The 27,294-nt window shown below is 39.2% G+C and overlaps 1 protein-coding gene across 1 annotated transcript in view; it reads right to left on the minus strand.

The window, feature by feature from the left end:
• Positions 1–14,721: 14,721 nt before the first annotated feature.
• Positions 14,722–27,294, minus strand: part of DROSHA (drosha ribonuclease III) — a 73,784-nt gene continuing 61,211 nt past the window's right edge. Inside the window, exons 28-33 of the mRNA XM_056483827.1 lie at positions 25,805–25,946; positions 24,768–24,850; positions 24,542–24,645; positions 22,491–22,583; positions 21,619–21,665; positions 14,722–18,692 (exon numbers count right to left, since the gene is read on the minus strand). Coding sequence (XP_056339802.1) covers positions 18,562–18,692; positions 21,619–21,665; positions 22,491–22,583; positions 24,542–24,645; positions 24,768–24,850; positions 25,805–25,946 — 600 coding nt within the window. The 3' untranslated portion in view covers positions 14,722–18,561. The remainder of the gene's footprint in view (positions 18,693–21,618; positions 21,666–22,490; positions 22,584–24,541; positions 24,646–24,767; positions 24,851–25,804; positions 25,947–27,294) is intronic.

Raw genomic sequence — 27,294 nt, forward strand, 5'->3', positions numbered from 1 at the left:
CACTGGTGCTCAAACAGACATCCACCTAACCACTGTTGCCAAAGACAAAAAGCCTAAAGAGAAAAGTCATCCAGAGACAAGAGGGCCAAGCCACCTGCTCCTGCTACGAGTTATGGCTTGGTTAACCCTGGCTCTTCACGTGGCCTTCTCTCTCTTTCTTGCCCAATTTGTGTTCCAGTGTCACATCCACACCAGATGTATCCTTTATTACACATCTGTGAAGGCAACAGATTAAAGCCATTCTATCTGGCTTCCCAGGGATGTCATCACCATTTTGAGTGGCACCCACCTTTTATGCACACACTGGAGTAAGAAGCTATGTGTAGAAATTATTCCACGTGCTATACTACCTATTTGCACAGGATGAACGGGCCAAATACTTAGGACATGAAGCTGTAATATTCTTGTCCACCTGCAGCATCTGCCAGGTACTGATCCAATGAAGTGTGTTTCCCCCTTGCCAAGATTGCATGTTCAGAGATATTGATTATGATGTTATTTTTAATTTGTTGTTTTCTAATATTGTCAACATTTCTCTAAATAATTTCTACAGTTGTTTTTGAGAAACAAAGAAAAGTCAAAAATATACTTTTGAGATTCACCACTCTAATATCTTCGTATTTAATCAACCTGTAATATAATATTGATTACAAATACCATGGAGACAAGATACTGGTGCTTGTCTTTAGAGCAAGTACTTCTTGTAGCTCTTTATTGCAAAAAGAGCCTTTCAAATGTTTTGCTACCAAATATCCATCTGGCCCATGGGCTCTCTCACTTTCACAGTCAAAATGTTATCATTGATCCTGGCAGAAGGGAGATGGGACTCCTGAAAGGCAATGCAGATTAACTGTGTGGTGACCAGCATGAAGTGCAGCAGAGGACAAAAAGGGATTCAGATCATACATGTTGCTCCTGAGGACTGTGAAATAAAAGAAGCACATGTGAACAAAGATGTCTGGCAGGAAGGTCCTGACACATAAAACATTGTGCCAAACACTCAGCATTGTGTGTTATAGCCCATTAACCATTAGCTTGCAAAAGCAAAACAAAACTCTCATTGTGTGTCAGCTGAGACATCACCAAACCCTGTCAGCTCTCTGCTTTCTCAATTCCTCTCCACTGGAAGGTCATGTCTTCCCTGCAGGCAGTGCTTGCTCTGTGCCAGCTCTGGTCACCCCTCCTGCATCCCCAGCCTCCAGACCAGTTGGACCAAAGCTGAGCTACACTTTTATTTCACTGAGCTCTTGTTCTTGTATCTCCTTTTATCCTCTGGGTAACCTACATAGTTCATAAACATTTATACCATATATTAACTCTTTGTTTATTTATTTATTTATTTATTTGTTAATTTATTAATTTATTTATTTATTATAAAGCTGTTATGCTAATGGTTGCACAGTCTTACTCTCTCTTGACTTTTGAAATCCTGACAGGTACTTTGCCCAAGCTCTGCAAGTAGGAATAGACTATTCACATTCCATTGATGCAGATAGTTCTGGGCACTCACTAGGTACCTTGTAATAACTGGTAAACTCCAAAAGCCCTTTTCTATATGTTCAGTGCTGTCAGCACGAGTTACTCCTGTCATTGCTGGAGTGAGAAAATGCGAACTCTGGAAGATATTTTGATTACTCAAGAGAAAACACTTCCCCATTTAGGCTGCCTTCCCACTGCTCAGTATCTCTGGGACAGCAGAATTAGAGGCCACCAGAACACTTCCTTGGCAAATAAGGCACACTTTTTTGTTTGGTGTAAGGGGCGTTGAGTTTAGGAAAGAAAGACACAAATATCATTCCTCCAACGCTGAAAGGAAGTCCCAAATAGTAGTTTTAGAAAAACCTTTTTCTTATGCACACAGTGGTCAGCTAGTGTTCTCTTCCTAACCTTCCATTCCCTTACAATCAGCCATGGAGGAGGGAGACAAGAGTCTGTGTTTGTCTCACCAAGTACAAAGAGGGTTGCCACTGAAGGAAATGTAAAGGAGTGTTGAGGGGCAGCTAGAGAAACATTGTTCCTGGCAGAACTATAACTTGGAGTGTCATAAAGTGTTAGTGGCCATATTTACATCTCTCCCATAAACCTGAACCATTGGTATCAGGGGCTGGGGGGATCAAGGGGAGCTCAGAGATTTAAGGAGTGCTCCAAAATAAAATCGTGTTGGCTTCTATAACCTGGAGGCTCAGAAACTGACTTTGAATTTCTTTGCATATGATGATTATTTAGTCTGTCTGTTCAGGGAGACTAAAGGCACTGGTCCTAGTGCATAAAGTGAGAAATGTACATCAGTCTGGGCAAGAGTCATGCACTGTTTTCTTCAAGTCTGGAACATGGATTCAAACTCTAATCAGTCTGAACTGTCAATTTAAAAAACACTTCCACTGGTGAAGACATGCTGATGTGCTTCAGGTATGAGAGTTGTACTGTGACTAAATGCAGACTTGGAGCAATGTAGTTAGGCACTGCTGGTTTCAGTCCTCAGAAACCCTGCTGCTTTACTGCATCACAATTCTCATCTGTTTGTAGTAGCAACTTAAGTAATTTACTATAAAGTCACAATATGAATACCTACAGCAAGAAGGTTTGGAGAGAACTCACAAATGTGAATATCTCTAGGACATAATAGGAAATTAGGCAGAACATGATTTTGTCATTTATTGCAGAGGGTACATGTCACATCCTGAGGTGTCTCCTTAGACCTGAGATCACCTCTGGAGGACATGCAGGTGGTCTGGAACCCAGCTCTTTCCAATGCCCGCCGATGAGAGACTGCAGGAGGCTGTTCTTAGAGGTTTTCATGGTTGTTTATTGTTGCTTATCTCAGGAATGCTTTGTCCAGCGAACAGCAGTCTGCTCGCCAGACGTCCATGGCAGAATCCGCCTGGCAGAGGCAGGACTTATCTTTTATAGTCTAAATTACGTACAAGGTATTTACAAATGACCCCCAATACAATACAATCTTGTTACATGGTCCAGATCTGTTCTCATCCAATCTAAGAGTGCCAGCGTGTCACCCAGCATGGATGACACGGAGGAGAAGGAGGAAGAGGTATCCACACCCCCAATTCTCCATCTTGGCCACGTGTCCCTTATCACAAACATTCTAGAAATCTGCTAATTCTACATTCTAACAGTCTAATTTACACTCTATTTACTTTTGTGGCTTGCATTTCTTCTCTCAATGTTGGCAAACTGCTCCAAGGAGCCAAATCCAGCCCCCGAGACACCTGGGTCTCATTCCAGGGTCTTTGGGGACCCCGCCAGGGGGGTCCTAAACCTTCCAAGGAAACCAGAGGAATACTCTGGACTCCCACAGGTACACCCCTGTACTTTTGTATGAAGCCAGTTTCAATGAAATGAGCACTGGAGCTGTCCCCTCCCAAATGAAGCAAGTTTGTAGATGTGGCATTAATTGCTATTATTGTCCTGGATTAATGCAGTACCCTCCTTTGCTGCCAATGGTTCTGCATTTGTAGGAGGGTGCTTGTCTAATCAGATGTTGCTTGCCATGTCATGCTTTTATGAAGTTAACTTTGTTCTGATGTGCAGTAATTATATATAAGTTGCACTAGGCTGCACAGTTTAAATGAATAAATGACACTTTGGCATATCCTGGCTGTAAAAGGTCTTGGAGTTAGTTTATTTAGAAGAAAAGAGAAGAAGGAAATTAAGTCCTCTGTCTCCTATTACAGTATGTGCACAGATCACTGCATCTTTACAGAACAACAGAGCAAGCCAAGGAATAATTTACCATGCTATCAAAGAGGAAAAAATGTTGGTGTTACCAAATATCTTGTGTTACTGAAACATTAATAGCCTTTTCATGTGATCTATTCTGTACTTGAACAGCCTGAAAACTTACACACATGGAGGTGTTCAGGTTCTGTCTGTTACAGGTAGTTCAAACTCAAGAGTGACTTGTTCAAAAATATGTTTTAAAAAGAGGTCAAACTTCTTGTGTTTCCTTATATTTCCTTCTATATATGCTAGAAGAAATGAGTCTGCCAGGCATAAAGACACAATTTATGTCTCAGATACGTTGATAATTCTACTGAGACTTAGTGTGAATTTGTGTTTTGAGCTTTCTTAGCTCTGGCTGAGTTGAAAGACTTGATCCTTAATTTAAAGTGGTTATTTATTCTTAAAATCATTTTGGTCATTCTAAAGAAAACTTCCATAAGGGAAGCACAATCAGTCTTTTTAACTAAAGTGGATAAAATAGTATCTCTTTAATGTGGTGTCTATTGTACTTAAGGCTTGAGCTACAATAAGCACAAGCACAATGCTCTTTCCAATTCCCCATCTGATAGAAAGGTGATTATCTTTATTCAAACCTCTCAATCCAAGAAAGAAAGGGAGAGGAGAAAAATACTGCTCTTTGTAGTACTGCTTCGAAGTAAAGGTTAATCATAAAGTGCAGAGCTGGTTTTAGATGTTTCAGAATGTAAAACAGATGAATTTGCTCCTTCCTCGTAACTGGACCGTTCTAGTTAAAACAGTGAGAAATGAATTCCTGGCTCTGCTTCTTTTTACAGAGAAAAATAACATAGTGGCCTTCTGGGGCAAGATCTTTAAAGATTTTCGATGAGATGTATGCGGCAGAAAGAGCTCTCAGAGACAAATGGATGTAACTAAGTACAGCGCTCCCGTGCAATCACGCGGATCAGGAAAACTGGCTGCATCGTCACAGGGCTGTCATTTTCTCACTTGCACTCTGTGAGATTGCCAAAGGATCCTCACAACATTGAAATCAAGCCCTCCAGTTGACAGCAGCCAGTGACAGCAGGGGCAAAGGAATGTATCTTCTTGAGCTTGTGCCTTGCTAAACACAATTCTTTTTCTGACAGGCTCGAGATTCCCATTCCTTGGCACTATATTACCTGCACAGACACATTCTCAGGTTGCATCTCTCTGTCTACCAGATAATTTTTATAAACAAATGTGAGGCCAAAGATTTCAAGGAAAAAATTACATTCTTACACTTCTTATACATCCAATACTTTATTTGTGGTATTATTAATGAGTCTGTTTGCACAGATAGTGCCTCATCTTGAAGTGCTAAGATATTCCTGATCCTCGTTTCTTCACCTCCTCATCATCAGATGAACCAGTTTTGTGGTGTGTTTTTACCTGGCTCCTTCTAGTTGGTGCTATTTCCCACTGCACTACCCTGGGCACTGCTCTGGTTTTGTTTTGCTGCTGTTTGGCACTGTCATGTTGGTGCTGCTGAGGAACTGGTTACAGCAGGGCTCTGCTGCTCCCAGTACTGCATGGAGAAAATGGCAGCTCCCACCCCAGCAATCTATAGGTAGCAATCATCTGAAGGAATTTGGGTGTAAACCAGTAAAATCAGGAAATTAGGAGCTCAGCCTGCCCAGTCACTTCTGAAAATCCTGTTGGATGTCCACATGCAGGTCTTATATACACTTACATTCTGTAAGTATGTGAACCTGTAAACCTGATCTGGCATCCCAGAGGCATCTGAAGGAGGACATGCCCACTGAATGCCATTCCAGTCTTTCCTAGCTGAGCACAGACTCTGCTTGTTCAATGCACAATGCACAATGAACACAAGTTATGCTGAGCCTGTGCAGGTCTGGGCACTTTGCATATAAGATATGCACCAGTGAGCTATTAAAGAAATGGGAATATAAAGTCCTACTTGCAAAAAATGAAGGCAAAAATTATTTGTCTGTGTATGTGTATGTAACTGTGGCTTAGCTTGCTGCTTGCTGCTGATGGACATTAAAAGCATGAAGCAGTGTGAAAAAGATATACTATCCAGTATATTTTATGGTAATGTCCCTCATAGATTTTTAAGGTCAGTTCTGCTACTGAGCTATTAATCTTAAATACATGAGAAAAAAAATCGCATGAAAAATTAGTCAAAATGTTAGCTGTACTGGTAATAAGAGGTGGAGAGCATATAAATTAGGGAGAGAGAAGGAAAAAGAAAGGAACTGAAAGGGTCTACACAGGGGAAAAGAGAAACCTCAGGAAGAAAATGAACATTCCCTGTAAATATCTTCAAGGTAACAATGTAAATGAAGGAAGGAAATTACACCAAGTCTCAGAAGAAAACAGAAAAAGAGGTAATGGCCATAAGCAAAGAAGGAAAAAGTTCAGCCTAAACATGAGCAAAACTCTAAGAGTAATTAGGCTAGTAAAAAATTCAAAGGTAGCTGAGGTGCAATTAATGCACATATTCAAGAACACTGGACTAAAAATAAAAAGATGAAGAGAACATATCCATTAAAGTTGAGAGGAAACAAATGTAAACAGGTTTTGAGAGGAAACAAAGAAGAAAGTGTTCTCTGGCACCCTGTTGGTGATTTTTCTCCACAATGACCATGTAAACTTCAGATTAGCATATTGATTAAACTGTGTTGCTTGCAACATACTTGTTTTTCCATGGCACTTACTTGTTCATAATTTTTTTTCTTTTTTTTTTTTTTTTTTTTTGTGAGAGAGCTGACATCAGTGTTATTATCTTTTTTTCCTTATTTGACTTCTTATCAATTTTAATTCAGCCATGGTATGTCCTCCTCTCATCATTTCCATCCAGCTCCTTCAATCATTCTATAGATACAGAAGCTGCTTTTGCAGTGAACACGAATTTGACAGCATTCTCCCTCAGTTGCACTTGCCACAAACATTTTGAATTCTGCCTTGTTCTGGGAGAGCCTGTAGCTGTTCAGCTGTGCAAACGGAGGGCCCTAGTTCAATTGGGTCTGGTTTACAATAGGCATTTTCCTTCTAGAGACTTCTGTGTTTCACTAAGTACATTATGATTTAGTACATAGCATAGATGCTGTTTCATCAACAGAATCTCCTTCATGTTTTGACAAACTGTAAATTCATGCTTTTAAAATCTCAGTTACCTGGATGCCAAGGTTTTATTTCAAGGTTTGACTTTCAGCTCGATATAGATGCTCATTAAAGTCAAGGGAAGGACCCTACTGACTCAGATGAGTTCAGAGACCTTATACTTCTATTCAAGCTTAAGCAACCCTGAACATAAATTTGCCATTTGGATCCTTTACTGTGCAGTCAGTGCAAGAGCATCCACTTCTGCTGTCACAGATGGTATTCCAATTCCACAATCTGTTTTAAGTCTTCAGACAACTCTCCATACCTTTGTATGCAAGTGCTCAAAATTCCATAACAGACTTACCCTTCCAATTCCAAAAGTCAAGAAGTGCTTCTTTCTGCCTTTCCAGATGGGTGGTACACTCTCATTTAAAAAAGGAGTTGGGCAGCTACATAACTTTGATGACCTGTGCCAAAGAACTTTGTGGTGTCCTAGTAGCTCTTGAGTTTTTCCTGGAAAAAGCACTTGAACCAGAGTTTCCTGGAGTGTGACTGTACCAAAGAGGAAGAAGGATAGAGCTGTAGCCCTGCTATGGAGGCAAGGGCAGGTCGGATCAGCAGTGAGGAGCTTGTGCCTGCCCAGGGACATTGACAGGAGACAAAGGGGAGAGAAAGGAAAGACAAAGTTCATAGTCCTTTAACAATTTTCTCCTCATTTTGCCTTTCTAAAGTTGCCCTTGCTGGGGTTAATTAACAACTGTGAATGCCAGTGCTACAGGAACAAAGTAGATTGCAGTTTTTACCCCTCTCCCAGATTTTCCATAGCTGTGACTGGACCTCAGGATGTGACCTCTGTAAATGCTCTCTCATTACTTTCCTACTAATTAGTCTCATTTCGTTTATGAGTTATATTAGCTGGGGATTTTATATGGTTTAGCACATTAAAAAATAAAGCCTCTTGACATTTGAAAATACTCTCACTTTGGAGAAACTGTCAGTCCTCTTCACATCTGCACATGAGGGGATGGTTGAAAGAGTCATCTGGGGATAAAGAAGCGTTCTCCTCACAGCAATGGCCATGCAAAGTGTTAGGGAGGCCATGCCATGCTGGCTTAATGTGAGTACTTGTGTCTTATAGCTATATGCCACAAATGTTTAGAGCCTAGATCCAACTCGTATAACTATGGGCACTAGACTGTTCAGAAAGATAAAAGAGGTGTCACCCTTTGCTTCTCAGACAAGAGGGGGTGATTCATCCTGCCTAAGCCATGAGCTAGTCTCTGGAGATGTGGCTTTCTCTCTCCACTTATCACAGCAGGGGCCTGGGGGGCCATAGCTATGACTTCAGTGTCTGCTGCTTGGGAGGGTGTGATTCAGCCTTATAGTTCAGTATAATAAAAGAATTTGCTAGAAGTTCTTGATTTTGGGGTATTCTGGTTTTTTCTACAGGTGCAACTGACTGCAAGTTTCAACTTCAAAGATGGCCTGTAACAGCTGGTTGTGGTCTCCACCACTCTGTGTGCATACATGCATGTAAGCTAAAGGAAAATGTCACTGAAAATTCATCCTAGAGCAGCAGAAGCCAAATCAGCACATTTCCTCCCCGGTGTTGGCTAAAGCACTTGAAAACCAGAGGCCATTCTGCAGAGCCAGGTACTCTCTGAATATCTTGCTGATATTCACCTTCAGCAGAATAAGAGCCTTTCGTCCGTTCTCTACTCTCACCTCCTCGGAAATGTGACTGGGATTAAGAAGGATTAAACTTCAGATAGTGCCATGCCAGAAGTCAAAAGAGAAGCTTCTTTATCTCTGTTCACTGGAACCTCTTCTGAAGGGGTGTCTCCTCCAGACTTGCCTTCTTTACACATGCCTCCTTGTATGGAAAAATTGCTGAACAAAAGAAACTGAGTTAAGGTGAGCAACTTCAGTTGTATTACAAGTTTTAAGACATAAGGATGTGATCTATTCTGAAAGTCCCTGATGATTTATTTAGTGGGCATATTTTTACATTGTTTCCTCTAACATCAGAGAAAATGTGCCTTTGCAGAGGCATAGCTTTTATCTCATCCCTTTTAAAATCACACCACAGATCTCAAAGGAAAGGCTATGCCATGTCAGAATTTAAAACATTCACCTTATGGCTGTCACCCAAAGTAGATGAAATATATGCCATTGAGTTTTAAGTGACTGCTTAAGCTGTCAGTCACAGACAGATCCCAAACTGAATGAGGTATGAATGTTTCCCTGAAAGCAATGAAGTTGAAGCTTTTTATACCAGTAAAGGATTTGGCCCTTAAGTTTCAGTGTTTTCCAAATCCAAAGTAATTTTAACCACTTGAATAATTTATCATCATAACCTATTTTTCATTAATCTGACTATGCTTTCGTTCCTCTTGGGGTTGGTAGGTACAGCATAGCTCTACTGCCAAAAACAACCATGTGAAATTAGCACTTTCTTACTCAGCAGATCCCTTTCCTGTGAGAAGTCAGAAAGAGTGCTTAACTTACCATGAAAAGTACTAAAATCTCTCTTCCCTGCTTGTCACCCAGCACAGCCAGTGGAGCCAGGGGGAAGCAAACAGGTCAGGATTTTTGGCTCTTGTAAATATGTGACAGTCAACTGAGCTGCAGGGCCACCTGGGCAGCCTGTGGGTCTCTGGGTTGTGACCAGCATGACCCTCCCATTGCCAACAGTGAAGCTGTAGCTGCCAGCAGAGCTTGCAGAGCCACTGCCACTGCTGGCAAGTGAAAATAACATGATTTCCCACTTCCAGCTGATGTTCTCAGCTCAACAAAGACAGACGATTATGTGTTTAAAATTAATATTAGGCATAAGGATTGTGGGACAATGGCCACTAGAATTCTAGGGACTGGAAAACAGATGAAGCTGTTAGTTGATGTGCTGTAAAACATCTCAGGTGTGAATGCTTCTGTGCTAATCCTGAGGAATTTGTTTCACTAAAATAGATTCTGGAATCAGATTGGGGGCCCAAAATCAAGTAAGATTTGGGGATGATTTCTAAAGAAACTGGTTCTTAATACAGAGACCAATAAATTAACATTAGCATAAGATCTCTCGAGAAAGACAATACATTTTGAGGCAATAATCCCCCAGTGTACCCAAATTATTTTTTCAACTTTTCCAGATAAGTTCTTTCTAAAACTCCCACTGCAAATTCAAGATTAGTTTTCCTCAAGAAAGCATATGCAATACATTGTAAAAATAAGAAGTTTCAAAAGAACTTTGAATTTTTCTTTGCCATTGGACATTGCTTATTACAAGGATGTTCTTCAAATTTAGACAGTCTCTAACATATGACTAAGTCTGAAGTCACTTTGTCTGTCAAAAGGTAAAGGGCAAATGAGTTATCAGGGCAGCTGGGTCATCAGAATTCATTCTCTTTGGACCTGATGTAGTAAAAAATATCCTGTCCTCCAAACAACTGAAGTCCCAAAAGGCCACAAATCCTCACTTTGCAACAGGCCAACTTATCCAACACAAAGGTCAGCATCATTAAACAGAATAAACAAACCAATCCTAGAGCCAGAAATGACAGATCTGCCTGGGAGGGGAAGGAGTCATGCAGCTGTCTGTATGGGCCTCCTTCATTCCCACACTTGCACAGTCCCAAATTCTCTGCACACACCCACCAGTGCACACACATGGGCTGTCCTGTGCTTCACTGCATCCACAAGTGTGCACACACATGCCTGTACAATGGGTGCATCACGGCACCAGGTAAAAATCCCCTCAAAACATGGGAATCCGTGAGATAGGCCACTGCCAAACACATGGAGCAGCAGCTGATGGAACTGAGCCCTTCTTTCTCGTTCCCTCATTCTTTCTATTCTTCCTTTTTCTACCTTCTCATTCCCTCGTTCTTTAATTCTTCCTTTTCCTTCTTTCTTCCTTGTTCTTTCATTCTTTCTTTTTCTATTTTCTCATTCCCTCATTTTTTCTATTCTTCCATTTCTTTATTTCTTGTTCCCTTGTTCTTTCATTTTTTCTTTTTCTACTTTCTCGTTCCCTCGTTCTTTCCATTCTTCCTTTTTCTACTTTCTCATTCCCTCATTCTATTTCTCCTTTTGTTTCTTTCTTGTTCCCTCATTCTTTCTATTCCTTCATTCTCTACTTTCTCGTTCCCTCGTTCTTTCTATTCTTCCTTTTTCTTCTTTCTCGTTCTTTTGTTCTTTCTTTTCCTCCTTTTGTTTCTTTCTCGTTCCCTTGTTCTTTCTATTCTTCCTTTTTCTACTTTCTTGTTTCTTCGTTCTTTCTATTCCTCTTTTTTCTACTTTCTCGTTCCCTCATTCTTCCTATTCCTCTTTTTGTTTCTTTTTCTTTCCCTTGTTCTTTCTATTCTTCCATTTCTTTATTTCTCGTTCCCTCGTTCCTTCATTTTTTCCTTTTTCTTTTTCTCGTTCCCTAGTTCTTTCTATTCCTCCTTTTGTTTCTTTCTTGCTCCTGTATACTCCTGTGGGCCTCTCCTCATTGCCCTGCAGGAAATGGTGTTTGGTCAGGGATTAACAACAGCTTGTGGAGTGGAGAGCGTTTCTCCTTCCAGCTCTCACCGCATGTCCCCAGCCTCTGCCAGCCAAGGCTGGGCTAAACCCCGTTCTCCTTGCTCTGCTTGAAAGGCCCAGGTTGTGTTCCCACCAGCCCTGGTGCTGGCACACAGCACTCCCAGCCTGGGATCATGCTCCTACCCACACCTCCACCTTCTCTTGCTGTCCTGGAGCCACCAGCACACACAGCAGCACAAGACTAAGAGGAGATGCTTGTCTCTTTTTGTGATGTTTACCCACAGCCCCCTCTACCTATCTACAGCCCAAAAATCTCTCAAGCAATTAATTTTCTAGGAGCCAAGGAAGTAACTTAGGCCCTTTGAAGCCAAGTACTTTTCACAGATGAGAGCACAGCTGTTTGCATGCTTATTTCCTTCTGTCACCACGCTGGAAATACATCCTGTGCTTAGAGTCATACTAACCTCTAATGGATTTGGTGAGCGGAAGGGAGACCTGCTTTCTCCTGCCTGTGTCTGAGGGGGCCCGAGCTCAGCTCCAGCACAAGGTGACAGTGCTGCTTGTCCCTAGGTGAGTGACATCTGTCACACACCGTCCCCAGGAGCTGAGCAGTGGCCTTGGAGCTACCAGCTCAAGCTGCCACAGCAGGAGCTCAGCAGCAAACGTGAACATGCTGGCTGTGGAGAGGAGCTCCCGCCATGCAGGAGCAGCCGTTGAGGTTTCCTTCACTTTTTAAAATTACTTTTATAAGATTTCAGTATGGAAGAGATTAGGTAAAGCCCCATTCTAGGCTGCTGTGCATGAAATTTAAAATACCCACATTAATGCAGAAATAAACCAACTAAAACATCTAAAGCCAAATGCTGTACATAAGTATGCAGTATGAGGAGAGGACAAATCTCAGCTGGGACGTGACAGATTCAGGTTTTGTTCTCATTTCTACCCTTGACCTGTTTGGTGACTTTGAGTAAGTTGTTGCTTCCTTTCTATTTCTTTCTGGGTCAGGGACTGCCTGTCATTTTGTGTTTATAGCAGCTGGCATGAAAAGCCGCAGCCATAGTGAAGATCTCTGGACACTATTTCAATAAAACAAATATCTAAATACCTGTTAAAAAAAGAACACAGACAAGCCTTTTTCTTTCCTTGGTAAAAAGGTACCATGTTGGAATAAGTGAAAACTTCAGATGTTTCATTAAGCAAATAAATATATACATAACTGCATTTACATCAAACACATATCTTCAACTATGTTCCTAATTAAAATCTAGAAAACTATTACAACTCTACTAGATGACATCCCACCTGTATATCCCTAAGATATTAAAGTTTTATCATCCCACTTCTAATAGATTTGCTATATTTTACCAATAAGATTTATTTTCTAGCTTTGCATAAAACTCAACTCTGAATGCATTTTTAAAAGCCATCATTATCACAAGCACATGGCATAGAATTGTATTTATGTTACAATTGTATTTTATGTTACAATGAAACCTCATATTTTTCAGTCTGTATTTGAAGTTAACATTTCTCTACCCTAATCAATCTCCTTCTCAGGAGCCAGTGCTGAAATAAGGTTCTTTTCTATTGTTTTAGGCATCTGTTCTGCCTTTTCTTACCTCTCTCTCCTCACTTACACGTATAAATGTCCATTTATAAGCTTCCAGTTGAAATAGATGCCAAACATAATCCAATTGCATAAATTCACAACATAAGCTGCAAAAAGTACATCACTGCATGCCTCAAGAATTCACAGCCTCTCTTAAAATGTCTGACAGAATCCCTGAAATTGTGCTGGAAAGATTCAGTACTTTATTCCCATAGATGTGCAGGAAGGTTTTTGTTCTCGCTGTAGGCACTTGTTTTTTGATGTAAGTGTTGAGGTATGACTTGCAAGAGCAAAGAGTTCAAGGTCATTTATTTTCTAGTCTCAGTGAACAAGAAATTGATGCCCTAACTGCTAAGCAGAAGTAAGGGTCAGGGAAATAGAAGACAGTAGTGCTACAGATCACATTAAGAACAAACAAGCAATGAAAACACTGAAAAATAATAAAATATAAGCAATGGGAGAAAAGGGAATGGTAAGCTTTGGAAACCTGTTTTGGGCTAAAGCCATTGAGTTCTCTGAAAGTTTTGAGGTTTTATAAGGTTGGAGGTGTCACACTATTTTGGATGTCTGGTCAAGTCCTGGTTCAAAAACCAGAAAGCAATAACATATAGATTGATTTTGATTGTTAATGTACAGACATCAACTGAGATGGGGTATTGGTTGTAAAATCTGATACATTCTGACAGGTGGAACACACATCTAAAATGTTTGGGTTTTGGAAGAGGGAAGCAGATAGCAGAAATGACAGAAATTTTAAACATTGAGAATAAGGGAAAAATAATATTTTTTTCCTTCAGATGGTATGATATTTATTTTTTCTTAATAATAAAGTTTAAAGACCCTTACATATTTAACGATGTTTTTCATCACAAGAACAAAAGGTAAGAGCAGCAGTTTTGGATGACTTATTCCATGAGGTCATTAAACATTCTTATCTTACAAAATTTATTTTCTTTTAATATAAATAAGAAATTTATATTTGGATACAGAATAGTATTAGCATTTTCAAATGCTGCTGGATTGAAAAGTGGCTGCTTTTTGTTTGTCAGTTCAAGTATCGCTCTGGAAACAGCTGCAATATTTGAATTGTAATTCTAGTTGGCAGCAAAAACTGGTCACCATGTCAGAACTGTTCTGACAGAGTAAATGACTGAAGGAGGAAACCTGCAGGGAAGTAACTTTATTTTTTTTTTTTTTTTATAGAAATGTTGGCTGAGCTTGCATCAGTAGGGTCCCATGGGTTCCCCTGACCACCATCCTCATCTTTAAATAAGTAACAAGCTACCTCCAGTGACAAACACTTAGCCACCCATCACTGCTGCATCACTTCTGGACCACTGATGTATGCGCTGCTTCTGCCACCACTGAAAGTTCACAATTTGTCAGCTCAAGAGCCTTTCCTTTGCTGATGGATTACTTTTGAAATGTCTTTTCAAAGTGGAAGGTTTTTTTTGGTTTTTTTTTTGTTTGTTTTTTTTTAAGAGGTGTACAAGCAACACACTGTTTGGACTTGGGTTTCTTGCAGTAGAGTCCCCAGTTTCTTGATCATTGTTTTCCAAGTCTCCACAGGAAAAGGTGATGAGGGTGCCAGTACCCAGCCTGCATGGCCAAGTTCTCCCTGGAAGACCCTCTGAGGTATGGCAAGAGAACGGTGGCAGGCTTGCAAGGACAATTCTAAAACCACAGACCAAGGCATCCACTGGATGAGACTTCTCTGCCCTCCCACAGACATCCTGAGCCTGGCCCCCAGTGACAATTTAATTCTTTCCATCTCTCAGAATAAACAGTCCCTCCACAAAGGTGCTGTGAAGAGCACCAAAATGGCACGACTGAAACATTCAAGTACGATTGTATTGTAAGGCACAGGCAAATCACTTCTACCCTTATTCAAGAAAGGCTTTGAAATCCTTTTGAGGAATGCAGGGATGATTGAGGCAAAGGGAAATATACTTAGCACGACTCTGGGTGCAAGTTGGTGCTCCCTTTGCTACCTATAGCAGGAAGGTGAAGAAAGGGCTCTGAGGTAAGCCTGCTCCCTGATGGATAGAGGAATATGCACAGCTGGAGTCAATTTAATCTTAGCACCCCAGAAAGAAATGTGAATCTGTGCCGTGGGGAGTGGGCAGGAAGGGGGAGAAGCAGGGTGGATGTACGGGTCACAGAAATTCCTGTTGCAATACCATCCTCATCAAAGACAATGCACAGTGGTAAATGATGCAGATGAAAACTCCCTGAGCTCTCACAGGGCTTTACAAACTCCACCAAAAAGAAACTTTTTACAAGTGAACCACTTATTTCATTTAAATATGTAGCCTGTATAATCAGAGTCTTTGAAGCAGGGATGAGACAGATGATCAGGATTTGCCTTTTGATCTTTCCAAATTGTTTTAGCAAGTAACAACTATGCCTGAAGTCTTTTCTGGGAAACTTTATTAGCAACGATGTTTACAACAATCTTAGAGACCAAGGTTCTCTTAGTACTGCTGCTGAATAATCCTCCAGAAACTGAAATCTTACAAAGCAAACTTAGGGTCTGCAAATAATATCATGAATTTTATGTAAATTCAGTTAAATCCCCAATCAAATCAGCTAAAATTCTATTCAATGCTCTATACATACTCACATTAAAAATGTTCATGGGATCCCTTGGATTCACACAGACCTCAGCCTTGTTCTCTATTAATCTACTTGTACCTAATTGAAGTCAATGATCTTGCAAGAGAACCTCTAGCTCAGAGAACAGATCAGCTCTGAAGCAAAAAAGGACTGACTTTATCAGTAAACCAGAGACCCCTCACACTTACAAAAGAGCAGCACAAGCTGCCTAGCTATAAGCTACAGCTGTTCTACTGATTGCACAAGTGCAATGATAATTTTTATCAAGGCAAATTGAAGAGGCTTCCCCTCCTGCATGTCTGTTGTAAAGGACTCAGTTTTCACATTCTACACAACTCCTGAAATTAACAGGAACATTCACAGCCACTGCTTTTAGACAGCCCATACACAGAAAGACACTGCGGTTTGAATAAAGGAAAAATATTTTTTTTTACCTTTTGTTTTTTGTTCTGAAGACAAGGAAAGTAATATTGCTTCAGGCAATCTTCCTAGCCCACACTTATGCAGCAAAAAAACGGAAAATAGCCCACTTGTAAAAACACAGTTATCTACATTTTACTGAAGAAAGCCTAAAATTCATTAACTGCAGTAACTGGAATGTAGGAATTATTTTAAAAGTTTGTTTTTTCCAAGCAATTTCTGGGTCAAAGAAGAAAAAAAGAACAGTCGTGAGTTCCTCCTCCAAAACAGCCTATCTGACAAATTCAATGGATTTTAATGAAAATATATATGAATATGACTGCAGTCTTCTTACAGCTGGAAAGTGAAATTATATATAGGAATAATGAAAGTAATGTTAAACTATGAGCTAGCAATTCCACTGGGGTACTTTGATGATGTCAAATACACTGAAATTTGCTAAGCAATCATACACCTGAAAATGAAGTAATTTTCTATTCGTTGAACTTATGAAAATGGTCACAGTTAAGAGGGAAAAATAAAATAATGGAGTATACAGTTACACTTGGCCCTCTAGCACCGCACCATTTCACCTTTCTGCCAGAAGCAGATGGGCAATTATACAAAAGAATTTGAAATACAAAAGGCCTGTGGACAGGGGACTTGCTGGTGCTTTTCAAGCTTCCAACTCTTGAGAAGCATTTCAGCTTTTTATTTAACGACTGAAGCTATAAGAAGTTACAATCACTTCTCAAAAGTCAAATGGCAGCAGCATTCAGCAGAGAGCAGCTCCCTGACTTTACCTTGTTTTTATTCCCTCCGTTATGTTTTAATGGTTTATTATCACTCTAAATCACAATGTGTTTGCTTTTTTCTTTTCCATTATCCTCTGAAATGGATTTTAAGCATCAATCCATTAGGAAAAGGCAAATCATAGAGGCTGGAAGAAGCAAGGTAGTGTGGGCTCAAGTGTAAAAAACCCCCCTTTCTAAGTGCATCTCACATTGCAAGTGTAGAAAAGTATGCTTCTGAAAATACACATATTGATTAGCTCAGAAGTGAAACTTTGGGAAGACACTTGTGTAGTCTGAATTTTTCAGCTTCATTTGGTGCCTACTTTGGCACCTGCAGTGAAGTGCTTTTCCTGATGTCCATCCCACACCTACAGAGAGGTGCTTCAGACAATCACTGAAGAAGCTGCTCAGTGTAGTGTGGCTGTCGGGCAAAAGTTTTCTTCCATAAGTCTGCATGAATTCCTTGGGCCAGACTTGTGCATCCATGCTGCCCCATACTTTAATACATACAACTGAGGGACATCAGAAAATGAATAAATGACTGGCCAAAAACCATCTTTTCTCTTTCAGGAAGAAAACTTGCAGCTAAGGAAAATAAGGGTTCAATCTGTTCCGCTTATGAGAAAAGAAAGATAAAAAATGACTACACAATACCTACCAAGGGACTGTATCAACCAAGAACCAGCTTAATGGAAATGAATGGCTTGAAGCAGCAAAATTAAAAGAACAAACAACGCTAGTAACCAGTGGGAAAAAATACCAACAGACACAGTGGATTTTCCATTTCTGGTGCTGTTCAGAGCTTTTATAGAAGAAACATCTGTCTGTCTAATACAAGCCACAGACACCAAAAAAATCAAGGAAACTGGGTGATTTAAAACTGCACACCACCTTTGGAATACATTTTGGGGACAAATTCTACCCTTCTTTTTACAAAAAGTGTTTTCAATGAGCCCCTCTGGAACAGCACCCATATAGAGAGTTTCTAGTACACTACTTCACAGTAATGGCCACACTGGTATCTTCTTGTCAAAGAAATCCATTAAAGCAGACACCAGCCTGACAGAACAAGAAGCTGGGAAAGAAACGAAACTTGTTAATGTAAACTACATGTACATTCTCTACAAAAACTGCCATTCTCTTGCTTCATAATTATCTTCTTCAAGTCTTATAACAGTGATTTAATAGCAAAACACCTCAATCTTCCATACACATCTATGTCACATTTCAGATGTGTCATTCACTGTTCAAAGCAAAACTGAGTATCTCCTTTTAATTATTGTAGTATTTTCTGTAAAAAGGGCCTGAACTTTAAAGCTCTGGTTTAGCAGACTCAAGAAGTAAATTTAGCTGCAAAACTTAAATTAGGTACATGCTTAAGTGCTCAGCTGAACCAGTTTCTCATAATACTTTCTTCCTCCACAGCAGAGTTCATGCAGTAACTTTGCTGGTCACTTACAATACAGCACTTAGACACAGGAGACAATTGTTAAACAGCTTCCCCTCCTATTAGCTTTTGAAATTAATACTTTATTACTTCATACAAGACAGTAAAAACAATAAAAATAATCAATAACTTTTCATAAAAATTAAAAGGGTGTAAACCCAAATCTTATTAAAAAGCCAAACTTAAAAACCAAACTAAAGAAATACTATATTTGCACACACTTTTAAAGGAAGAGATTACAATTTTCTTTTTGATATCAACAGGCACTCTTCATTCATCATCTGCAAGAAACTAGGTTAGGTCTCCGTAGGCCACAGTCAGAGTTATTAAGTAAGTAAATATGCCACTGCTTCTGTGGCATCCTTTTATTTCCTTGCTTCTTCAGTCTCCTCTGACTCTCTCTCTTGATGCTCTCTTTCCCACCTCAACTCTTTCAACTCTTGTCTGTACTTCCGTTCAATGAACCGTTTCTGATGGGCCATCTGGGGAAAGTTATCTGACACAAGGAGAAATATTTTACATTAATAAACAAACTGGTAACAGAGAAAGCCTCAGCTCATTTTGGTTTTGATGTTATTAGAGGTAGAGGAGAACAATGTCATTCCCATTTTTACTCATTTATTTCTTGTAATACCTAGTAAACCAGGACTGTGTTATAAGACTTTGGTTTCTTCATGATTTCCTTACATCTGTTTCTCCTGCTCCAAAGCACTGCCAAATCTAATACACTCACAAAAATAAAATATAAAATCCTGGTAAAGCAACATGGCCAGGTATTACCTGGATTTTACATTCTGTTCCCTTAGCAACAGGTGGTCGATACTGAAAAATGAATGTGGAACTACTGTCAATGCTGTCAGGGTTTTTTTGCCTTGTTCTCACTCCAAAAAGTATGAGCCACTGGTTTCAAGCATTGTAGATGTTTCCATTATTTTTATTATTGTTTTAGACCATGCAGAATCAACTGTATGCCCCACACTATGGCAGGGATCCTAATGGGAAAGCAATAGTGTAGCAAGATGGAATGCAGTTAGGTCTGTTCCTGAAAAAGTTAATGCTTGGCTACGTACCAGAAGCAGCCTTAGCATAGTCTAAGAGCATGGATGAGTGAAGACTGCCTAAAACAGACTGGACAAGGTTGAGGAGATGTAGAAATAGCTGGGGAGATGGATGCTTCTGCTTTCAGGCATTTGTCCATTGGCTGATATGTAGGTACACATTAGAACTGAGGCTGTAAAAGCAGCTTATATAATTGAAGAGAACTGCCCTCACTTTAGTGCACTGCTCACAGAATGTGATGTTTTCTGCATGAGCAGGGTGCTGACATTCACATGTGTCTGTGCTTTGAGATCTGCACCCTCCAGCCAGACAGAAAGCAAAGGGCTGGTAGAGTATGTGACAGGCTGCAGTTGGTGGCAAATCCTGCTGGGATCACACAGAGCTCTGGGATCAGCACTGGCTACCTACCCAGTCTGAGATGAATGCAAAAGGTTACTACACTGACCTTTAAAGTCATAAACAAATTTGGTAAATGTCTCAGCAAAGGACTGCTCTCTCTCTCTCTCTGGCTATTGAGAGAGAATTCAGCTGAGGCTTCTCAGGGAGGAGCACCTTGGCAGCAAGCTTTTTCCTCTTTGGCACCAAGCTTTTTCCTCTTTGGCACCAAGCTCTTCCCTCCTTTTTCTGGGTCCCAGGCAGCACAGATTCTCAGCTAGAGATTATGGTGCAGAAGCCACATAAACTGCAGGAATTTGCGGTAGAACAGAGTAACTTTCTCCTGCTTTGTTTTATTGGTCAGTGAAATTTGTGTCCTTTATTACATATACCACAGGAATAAAAGGTTTATTCATCAGTTATTTACAACTTGGGCACAGGAGAGTATATTTATTTAAACCAGAAAGCAATCTAAACAAAATTGGTTTTAAATTGCTGTTGTTTTTAAAAACACTAGTGCTTTGTTTAATGGAGTTCTGGGATATTTTGTTGCTCATGTGCCCCATAAAATGAAAATCAGATTTTCAGCACTGTGCCTATAACATGATTCTTTAAGAACTCAGCTTGGTAGCAACCTGTTCTAATATGTTTAGGATGGTAAGAAGGAAAGTCATGTAATAAATTCATCATAGCTATCATATAAATAATTATATGAAAACTACTGACTTCAGGTTAACTACTTATGCATTTAGAAAACCAACAAACAAACCAAACCAAACAACTCCACTGCACAACCATATGCATAATAGAACAGGGGCTCTTAAAGGTTGTGTAACCCCCATCCCAAAAGACAAAACTTGACTGGCAAGGCACAGAGAAACTAACTTGAAAGTTGGCTCTGTTTTGAATTGAAGGGCAGCAGGAGCACAGACCTCTAGAGTTCTATGGTATTTAAACAAATATATATGTCAGAAGAGAACTATGAAGTCCTTGGATTGATAGGCTATGAAACTCACAGCTCTCTTGAGTGGTGATACTGCCACAAGAAAATTCACTCAAAGAAAATTTCAGTAACATCTTGTAGAGAAGGGAAGTTACATTTTTTTACTTGTCAAATTTACTGGTGGTGAGAAGTATATGTTTAGCAGATGGATATAAAAACATATCTGAACTACACAGATTCATTGCCTTCTGAATTTTTTAAGCTCTTGAATTTCCAGATGCAGAGACAACAGATTAAAAACCTTTGACATCTGAAGAACTGCATGTGTTTCCTTTGAATGAAATGCCAAAAATGTACTTCCCATGTTCTTCTCAATAGAGAATTTCTGCTGCACAAAATGCTTGTAATCTATTTGCTTACAGGTCACCCACACCTGGCACTTTAACCCAACTGACTGAAGTTATTTAATATAAGAAGCTTGCCCACACTCATTCATATCTGAGACTACACTTCAGTGAAGGACTGCTCCCATGCCAGCTATGCAGCTGATATTAGGGAGATGTATACACATATCCCTGAATCTGCAGCTGATATTAGCCCTTCTTGACAGAAAAATATTGATTTAAATTGTTGGGGATCTGCCTCTTAGATTTTAACCTAGTCTACTGATAATCTGAGATCAAATTTTATTTTCTCACCCTAAATTAAAGGGTGAGACAATCCAAGCAATGGAGACTATGCAGTCTTATCCCACTGCATGCATAAGCATGAAAAACCTCAAGGAAACTTTACTGCACAGGGCTCCCTTGAAGTTGAATCCTCTGTAGCTGATCAGCTCCCATTAACAAATACCTGTTTGGATGGTATTAACTTCAACTGCTACAAAACTCTCTTGAAAGTACTAAGAGGAAAACCTGCTGCTTAGAAGCTGACAGCACTTATCATATGTGCTGTGTTCAAAACTTATCCCCCACAAAATCTGCACCTTGCCTCACTAAAGAACAAAGAAATAAATTATGAATTCTCTGTTGCCCAAATATCTTACATTTTTCAAGTGCGTCCATTGCAGCTCCCATTTCTGCTTGCTGAATACTGTGAAAGCCAAACAAAAACATGTTACATGAGATCTAAGCTGTGCAGAATAAACTAAAATTTCTGACAAAGTGGAGCACTAGTTACTCTTTTGGAATGAAACTTCTTGAATAACCAGCAGCTAGTAATTCCCAGAGTGTATGATATATCAGCCTTTCCATAAATATGTGAGCAATAGCACTACAGCTCCCATAGAATATTTCTTAACTTAGATCAATAACAAAAATGAAATATTCCAGTCCATTCTTCACTAAAGTATTTGCTTTTACTTGAGAGAAAAAAAGGAACAAAACCACAGATGAGTGAATGTTAAAAAAAATCAATGGTATTTTTATAACCACCATCAGATTTGGTAGCATAAAATGAGGTTTTTGGGCTTCATGGCTGAAGTCTTTGAACACTTAAAGCCATTCCAAAATGCCTAGAAGTAGTAACCTCAAAAAAAAAAAAAAAAAAAAAAAAAAAAAAGAAAAAAAGCATACTAGTGCAGCACTCTTAACTCACCAGTGTAAGTTGTGCAGCAATCCAGTAGCAAATACCAAGATAAAGACACTATTTCCTGGGAGCTGTTCTGCAGTTTCTAGTCTGAGAGCCACAAACAGGTGGTCATTGCCAGCCACCTTTGAAGGCAAGTTCACCAAAAAAAGCATAAGGTCCTAAATTATGCCAACACAGAACCCTTCAGGTATTCCTGAAGCAGAGAAATTTGAAGAAGGCTCTACAGTTTTCCTTTTCTAAGGCAGACCATACAATGATCTATCTCCATGCCCAGTCATTTTGGACACCACCACACCCTAACACCATGTGATTAATTTTTTACTATACCTTGGACCTTTACCACATCCTATTCTTTCCCCCTTGAAGTAAACTGCAACTGTGTATGTCCTGGCATGAGAAGGTCCCACTGTCTGTAAGGTCCTGAAAGAAAAGATATTTTATTCAAGCAGGGAGTATTAAACCACAGAATCTGTTTGTGGCACATAACTCACCAAGCTTTCAGTTTGGTCAATACATATAGTGCAATTAATGCAAAATGCAGAGCAAGGCTTGAAGGATGTCTGTACAGATCACATTAACCCAGAGATTACTGGAAAAGTATTTATATTGATCATGTTTATTACTCCAGGCTCACTCAGGAGCACCACATGAAAATTAAAACTTTATTTAACCTATAAGTAGAAGTGCAAACCGGAATGTGAAGTGTTCAAAGACTGTGAAAACACTTTTAATAAAGTAATAAATTATGTATAGCTGTGCATTTGCAAATAAACACACCCATACAATTATGTGTGCACTAGAAGTTTAGTCCCTGAGAGTTTTGCAGGTAGCAAGGTTTTATAAGGACTTTGTATTAGACATGGTAGCTCTCTACATTGAATTATCACAGTACAAAGGAATTTTATATCAGCTTTGAAAAACAAAACAAAACAAACTTTTCATTTGACCTGAAGTCTAGGACATACCTCAACAACCATCTAAAAGGGAAAAGGTAATTCCCTAGACGTGCAAAGAATTGCTTCTTTGGCAGTTTCTTACTGCTGTCCCAAATCCCTCCCCACTTTCAGATCAAGTTCTGTCCACTACCTTGTTTCTTTTTAGCAGGAGCACGAATTTCACATCAATTTTTAAACTATCTAACTAAAGTACTCTATTTCTCCGTGCACTGACAAGAGCAAATAAAACCTATCCTAAATTTAAAAGCAATAGTACTGACTGCAGTGAAACAGATAACCCCAAGAAAAGGAATTTAACAAGATAATAGGAAGATAACAGAGTATTACTAGGTCTGAGCTGTACTATAAAAATCAATTTATCATCACAGCAAAACAAAACAAACATTTGGTACTAAGTGGTTTTTTTAAAAAATGGGAAACTGTTTTTTTTTTAATTCATCCCCCTCACCCAAGACAAAGCTCTGAACCCTCCCACAGAGACACAGAGGAGTCAGAGCTGCAGAGCACTGGCTGCAGTGTTAAGGGGATGGCACTTCTGAAGTGCAGTGTGTGTCACTGTCACTGAACTGCTGCATTGCACTGGAAATCTTACTTCACTACCTGCGACAAATGCACTTACACTCTCATTATTCATATCTTTTTGATATAATAATCCCAACAACACCATCCTTGAATTTTCACAGCCCTTCTCTCTTATTTCGGGGCTAACATTGCACCCTTTCCTACATTAATTGAATGGATACGGATGCAACATACAGCCTAAGGTTTATTATTTATTATCTTTTTGAAGGAGCTATTCACTACTTAGAATCTGTAAGTGAAAAGGGAGATCTATCCCATCCAGCTTCAGGTATCTAACTGAGGTACATGTACTGCCCTGAGCTCTTTGTCATTGAACATGGGAACATTTGTGAGCTGAACTGCACAGCAAAAATGTCCAAAACTTGTGCTGCCCTTCAGTGCCTGCCTGTGGATGAGAACAGTGTCTATAATTAGGAGGTGTAACATAAGACATTATTATGTTTGCATAATAATATCAAGAAACTTAATCTGCTATTGAGAATAGAATGGAGGTATCTTGACCTCATAACAAAACAACCATTTGTTTAACTCTTTTTTCAACAATACCACCTTTCCTTACATTAAAAGAAAGACAAATATAGAATTATGCCAATTAAACATTCCAAAATAAAAATTATGTTTTTCCCTTACAACTGTAAAGGTAAAATGCTTAGTAAATCTTCCTTGTAATGGCTTAAAACACCTAAACCTTAGAAGACAGTATTTTCCATTTTCAAAGAGAGTAGAGATAATGACAATGAAAACAAACTATGGGAAAAATGTAGGATGACTGATCAAATCTTGCTTGATATATAAGGAAGATTTATAATTAGCTGGTTTCCATAAGATGCCTGTTCTTACTTGTAGAGAGGAATGTCTGGCTCTTTTCCTTCTGTCCTGAGAGTCAAGCAGCACTGCTGAAGCTGAGATTTAGGATCATTCCAATCTTGATTTAAAATAAACTCCTGTAGAAAGTACACAAAGATGCTTTTATGATTGAGAGATTGTAGTACGAGTTTCAAATGCCACAATGTGTTAAAACACAGTGGCAGGAAAGGGAAATTGACTGAAAATTGACTGATCTTACCTTTAGCCGTGGAAAAAAGCAAACATTCATGAAAGTGTGAACGTATTCCAAATCTTTATCAATGTACAGGGCAGCAATAAAGGCTGGGGGGGAGGAAAAAGGAACTGTCACTCATCCAAGGAAAGCATTATTGGCTTGCACTTTTAGAAACAAGTATCTCTGAGTACTTTAAAGCCACATTCAATTATGTTTCAGAGCAGTGATCTGATGAGGTTATTATCCTGCATACTTGGGGGGAAAAAAAATCAAGTTGACCAAAAGATTAAGTGATTTACCCAAATCCACCCAGTCATTTAAAGTGCTGGAAACAACACTCTGCTCCTAATCTCACATTTTAACTAGGAGACCATGAATACTTACAAATAAATCACTAGTGGGTACCATAAAATAATTTAGATATAAATCACTCCTGTTTGTGCGCTATTTCCACTTGTTTACAGGATTTTGCAAAAGCCAAGTGGTCTGAATGGCTTGCAAAATATATCAAAATGTACAAGATAGAGATTAACCTTCTTTGCAGAATATTTATCACTGTTTCCATTTCATGGGAAAGAAGGTAGCACAAGCTTCCAATAATCGATTAGAAATAGTTTCATTTCCCTGTAGCCTTCCCTCTTATGGAGTGACCATTTAAAAACCTCCTCAAATGCAGACAAATGAACCACAGAAATATTCACCTGCTGAAGGAGCTACTTTGTCTTCCAACAGTGTCAAGAACATACTAATTAAACACTGAAACTGCAAGAGTATAAGCTTTAACTCTGAAGACATGCTTTTGACCTGGTCATCTCAACCCTGTGATTTCTAAGCCTTCAACTTTCTATCTGCAATTATGCCTCCTTCAAGCTTTTATACAGACTTCAAAAATCTAGGTAGTCTTCAAAAATCTGGCTTTCAGAGGTATAGGCATAATTCATTTGGAAACCTGAACATACATTTTTAATAGAGATTTAGGGGATTTCTAATGGCTTTCTTAAACAAGCCCCAAGGAAAAGGAAGTTATTAAGCACTAAATTATTATAACCAAATTAACTCACATTCCAAGAGATCAGCCAAAGTCTTAGTTCGAAGAGTTACAGGTCTTTTTGTCTTGTCATTAGTGATGGCAAACTCTTGCATGCCCAGCTCTTCTGCCACCTTGGCCTGAGTCCTGTTGTTCACCAAAGAACTTCTCAGCAGCTGCAAAAGAAAAAAGTTCATTCCATAATAACAACTGCCAATAACAAACTACAAAACCTAGGAGAGCTGGGGAGAAAAAGTTACTTTTATCCTTGAGGCTTCTCACTTCTCTCAGTTTACTGACATTTTGATTCAGGATGCCTCAAGTGATTCATACACACTCTGTCACTCTTTCTACTGGTGATTTTTCTTTCTGTTTCAATTCTTCTCACCAATCTTTACTTATTCTATGGACACATTAATCCTGTATATATGTCATGCATTAAAAATGCTTGTTTGTGTGCTTCCTTGCAATTATGTACCATCTCTTCATGAGTCCTGTACTTTCTCAGCTAATCTGTGGTTTTCTAGTTTAAGTAATACACAGTTGTATACATTTTCCCACATGAAGTGTTAATATTCTGGAGTCCATGGAACAATCCCCAGTGTCCACCAAATAATAAATTAATAGGTGGTGACTGAAACAAATACACAATAAAGCAAGATAGTTCAGTGTTTCAGAATGAGCAGATGAGGAAGCTGCTCCATTCCTTTGGCCAGAGAAGAGAATATACAGATGGACAGCCTGGATATACTATTTGCTCTGCAAAAAGCTCTGCACAGTGGAGCCAATCCATCCCAGACACAGATCTGCCCTAATATGTTCCACATATGACAATGTCAAGGATGTGCAATGAAAATACTTAACCTTGGCTCCAGACAGATTACTTAAACATAGAGCTCTAACAAAGACATAGAGCTCCTACACAGCTTAAAGGAGTATTTTGGAATTTTAGGGAGAATTTCTGAACCTTTGACAAGGTCAGTGTTTTTCCTGCTTGTTTGATTTTTTGCTTTAAACGGAACAGCGTTAAAGAAATTAGATATACTATAGGAGGCAGGGGTGAGGAGTAAAGAATGTCTCTCTTTTCCACAGTTTATGTGCAATCTAGAGTTGAGACACATTTCTTCCTCTCTTTGTCTTCCACATCACATTTGCTCAGCTTATTAGATACAAGTTATATGCTACCTGGCTCCAGCACGTCAACTGAGCTTATGAAAAATCAAGATTTATTTGCTGCACTTGATACTTCATCTCTCACAACAGATAAATAAAGAACAGTATGTTCATAATTTGTTTGTCAATGATGTATGAAGCAGATACTCACAACCTGATCTTTGTAAACTAGGCAAACTGCAGATAGCATTATTATCTGCCTCCTTAACCTTTGTTTTAAATAATTTACTATTTATTACTACTATAAATTATTCCTTTCCAAAATTTGTCCCTTTCACATCCTTAAGATAAATAAACTATACTTTCCCCAACAATATCCTAAGTACCCTAACTACAATATCCTAATATGTA

The sequence above is a fragment of the Oenanthe melanoleuca genome, chromosome 2 (assembly GCF_029582105.1).
Source record: "Oenanthe melanoleuca isolate GR-GAL-2019-014 chromosome 2, OMel1.0, whole genome shotgun sequence".
Classification (NCBI taxonomy): Eukaryota; Metazoa; Chordata; class Aves; order Passeriformes; family Muscicapidae; genus Oenanthe; species Oenanthe melanoleuca.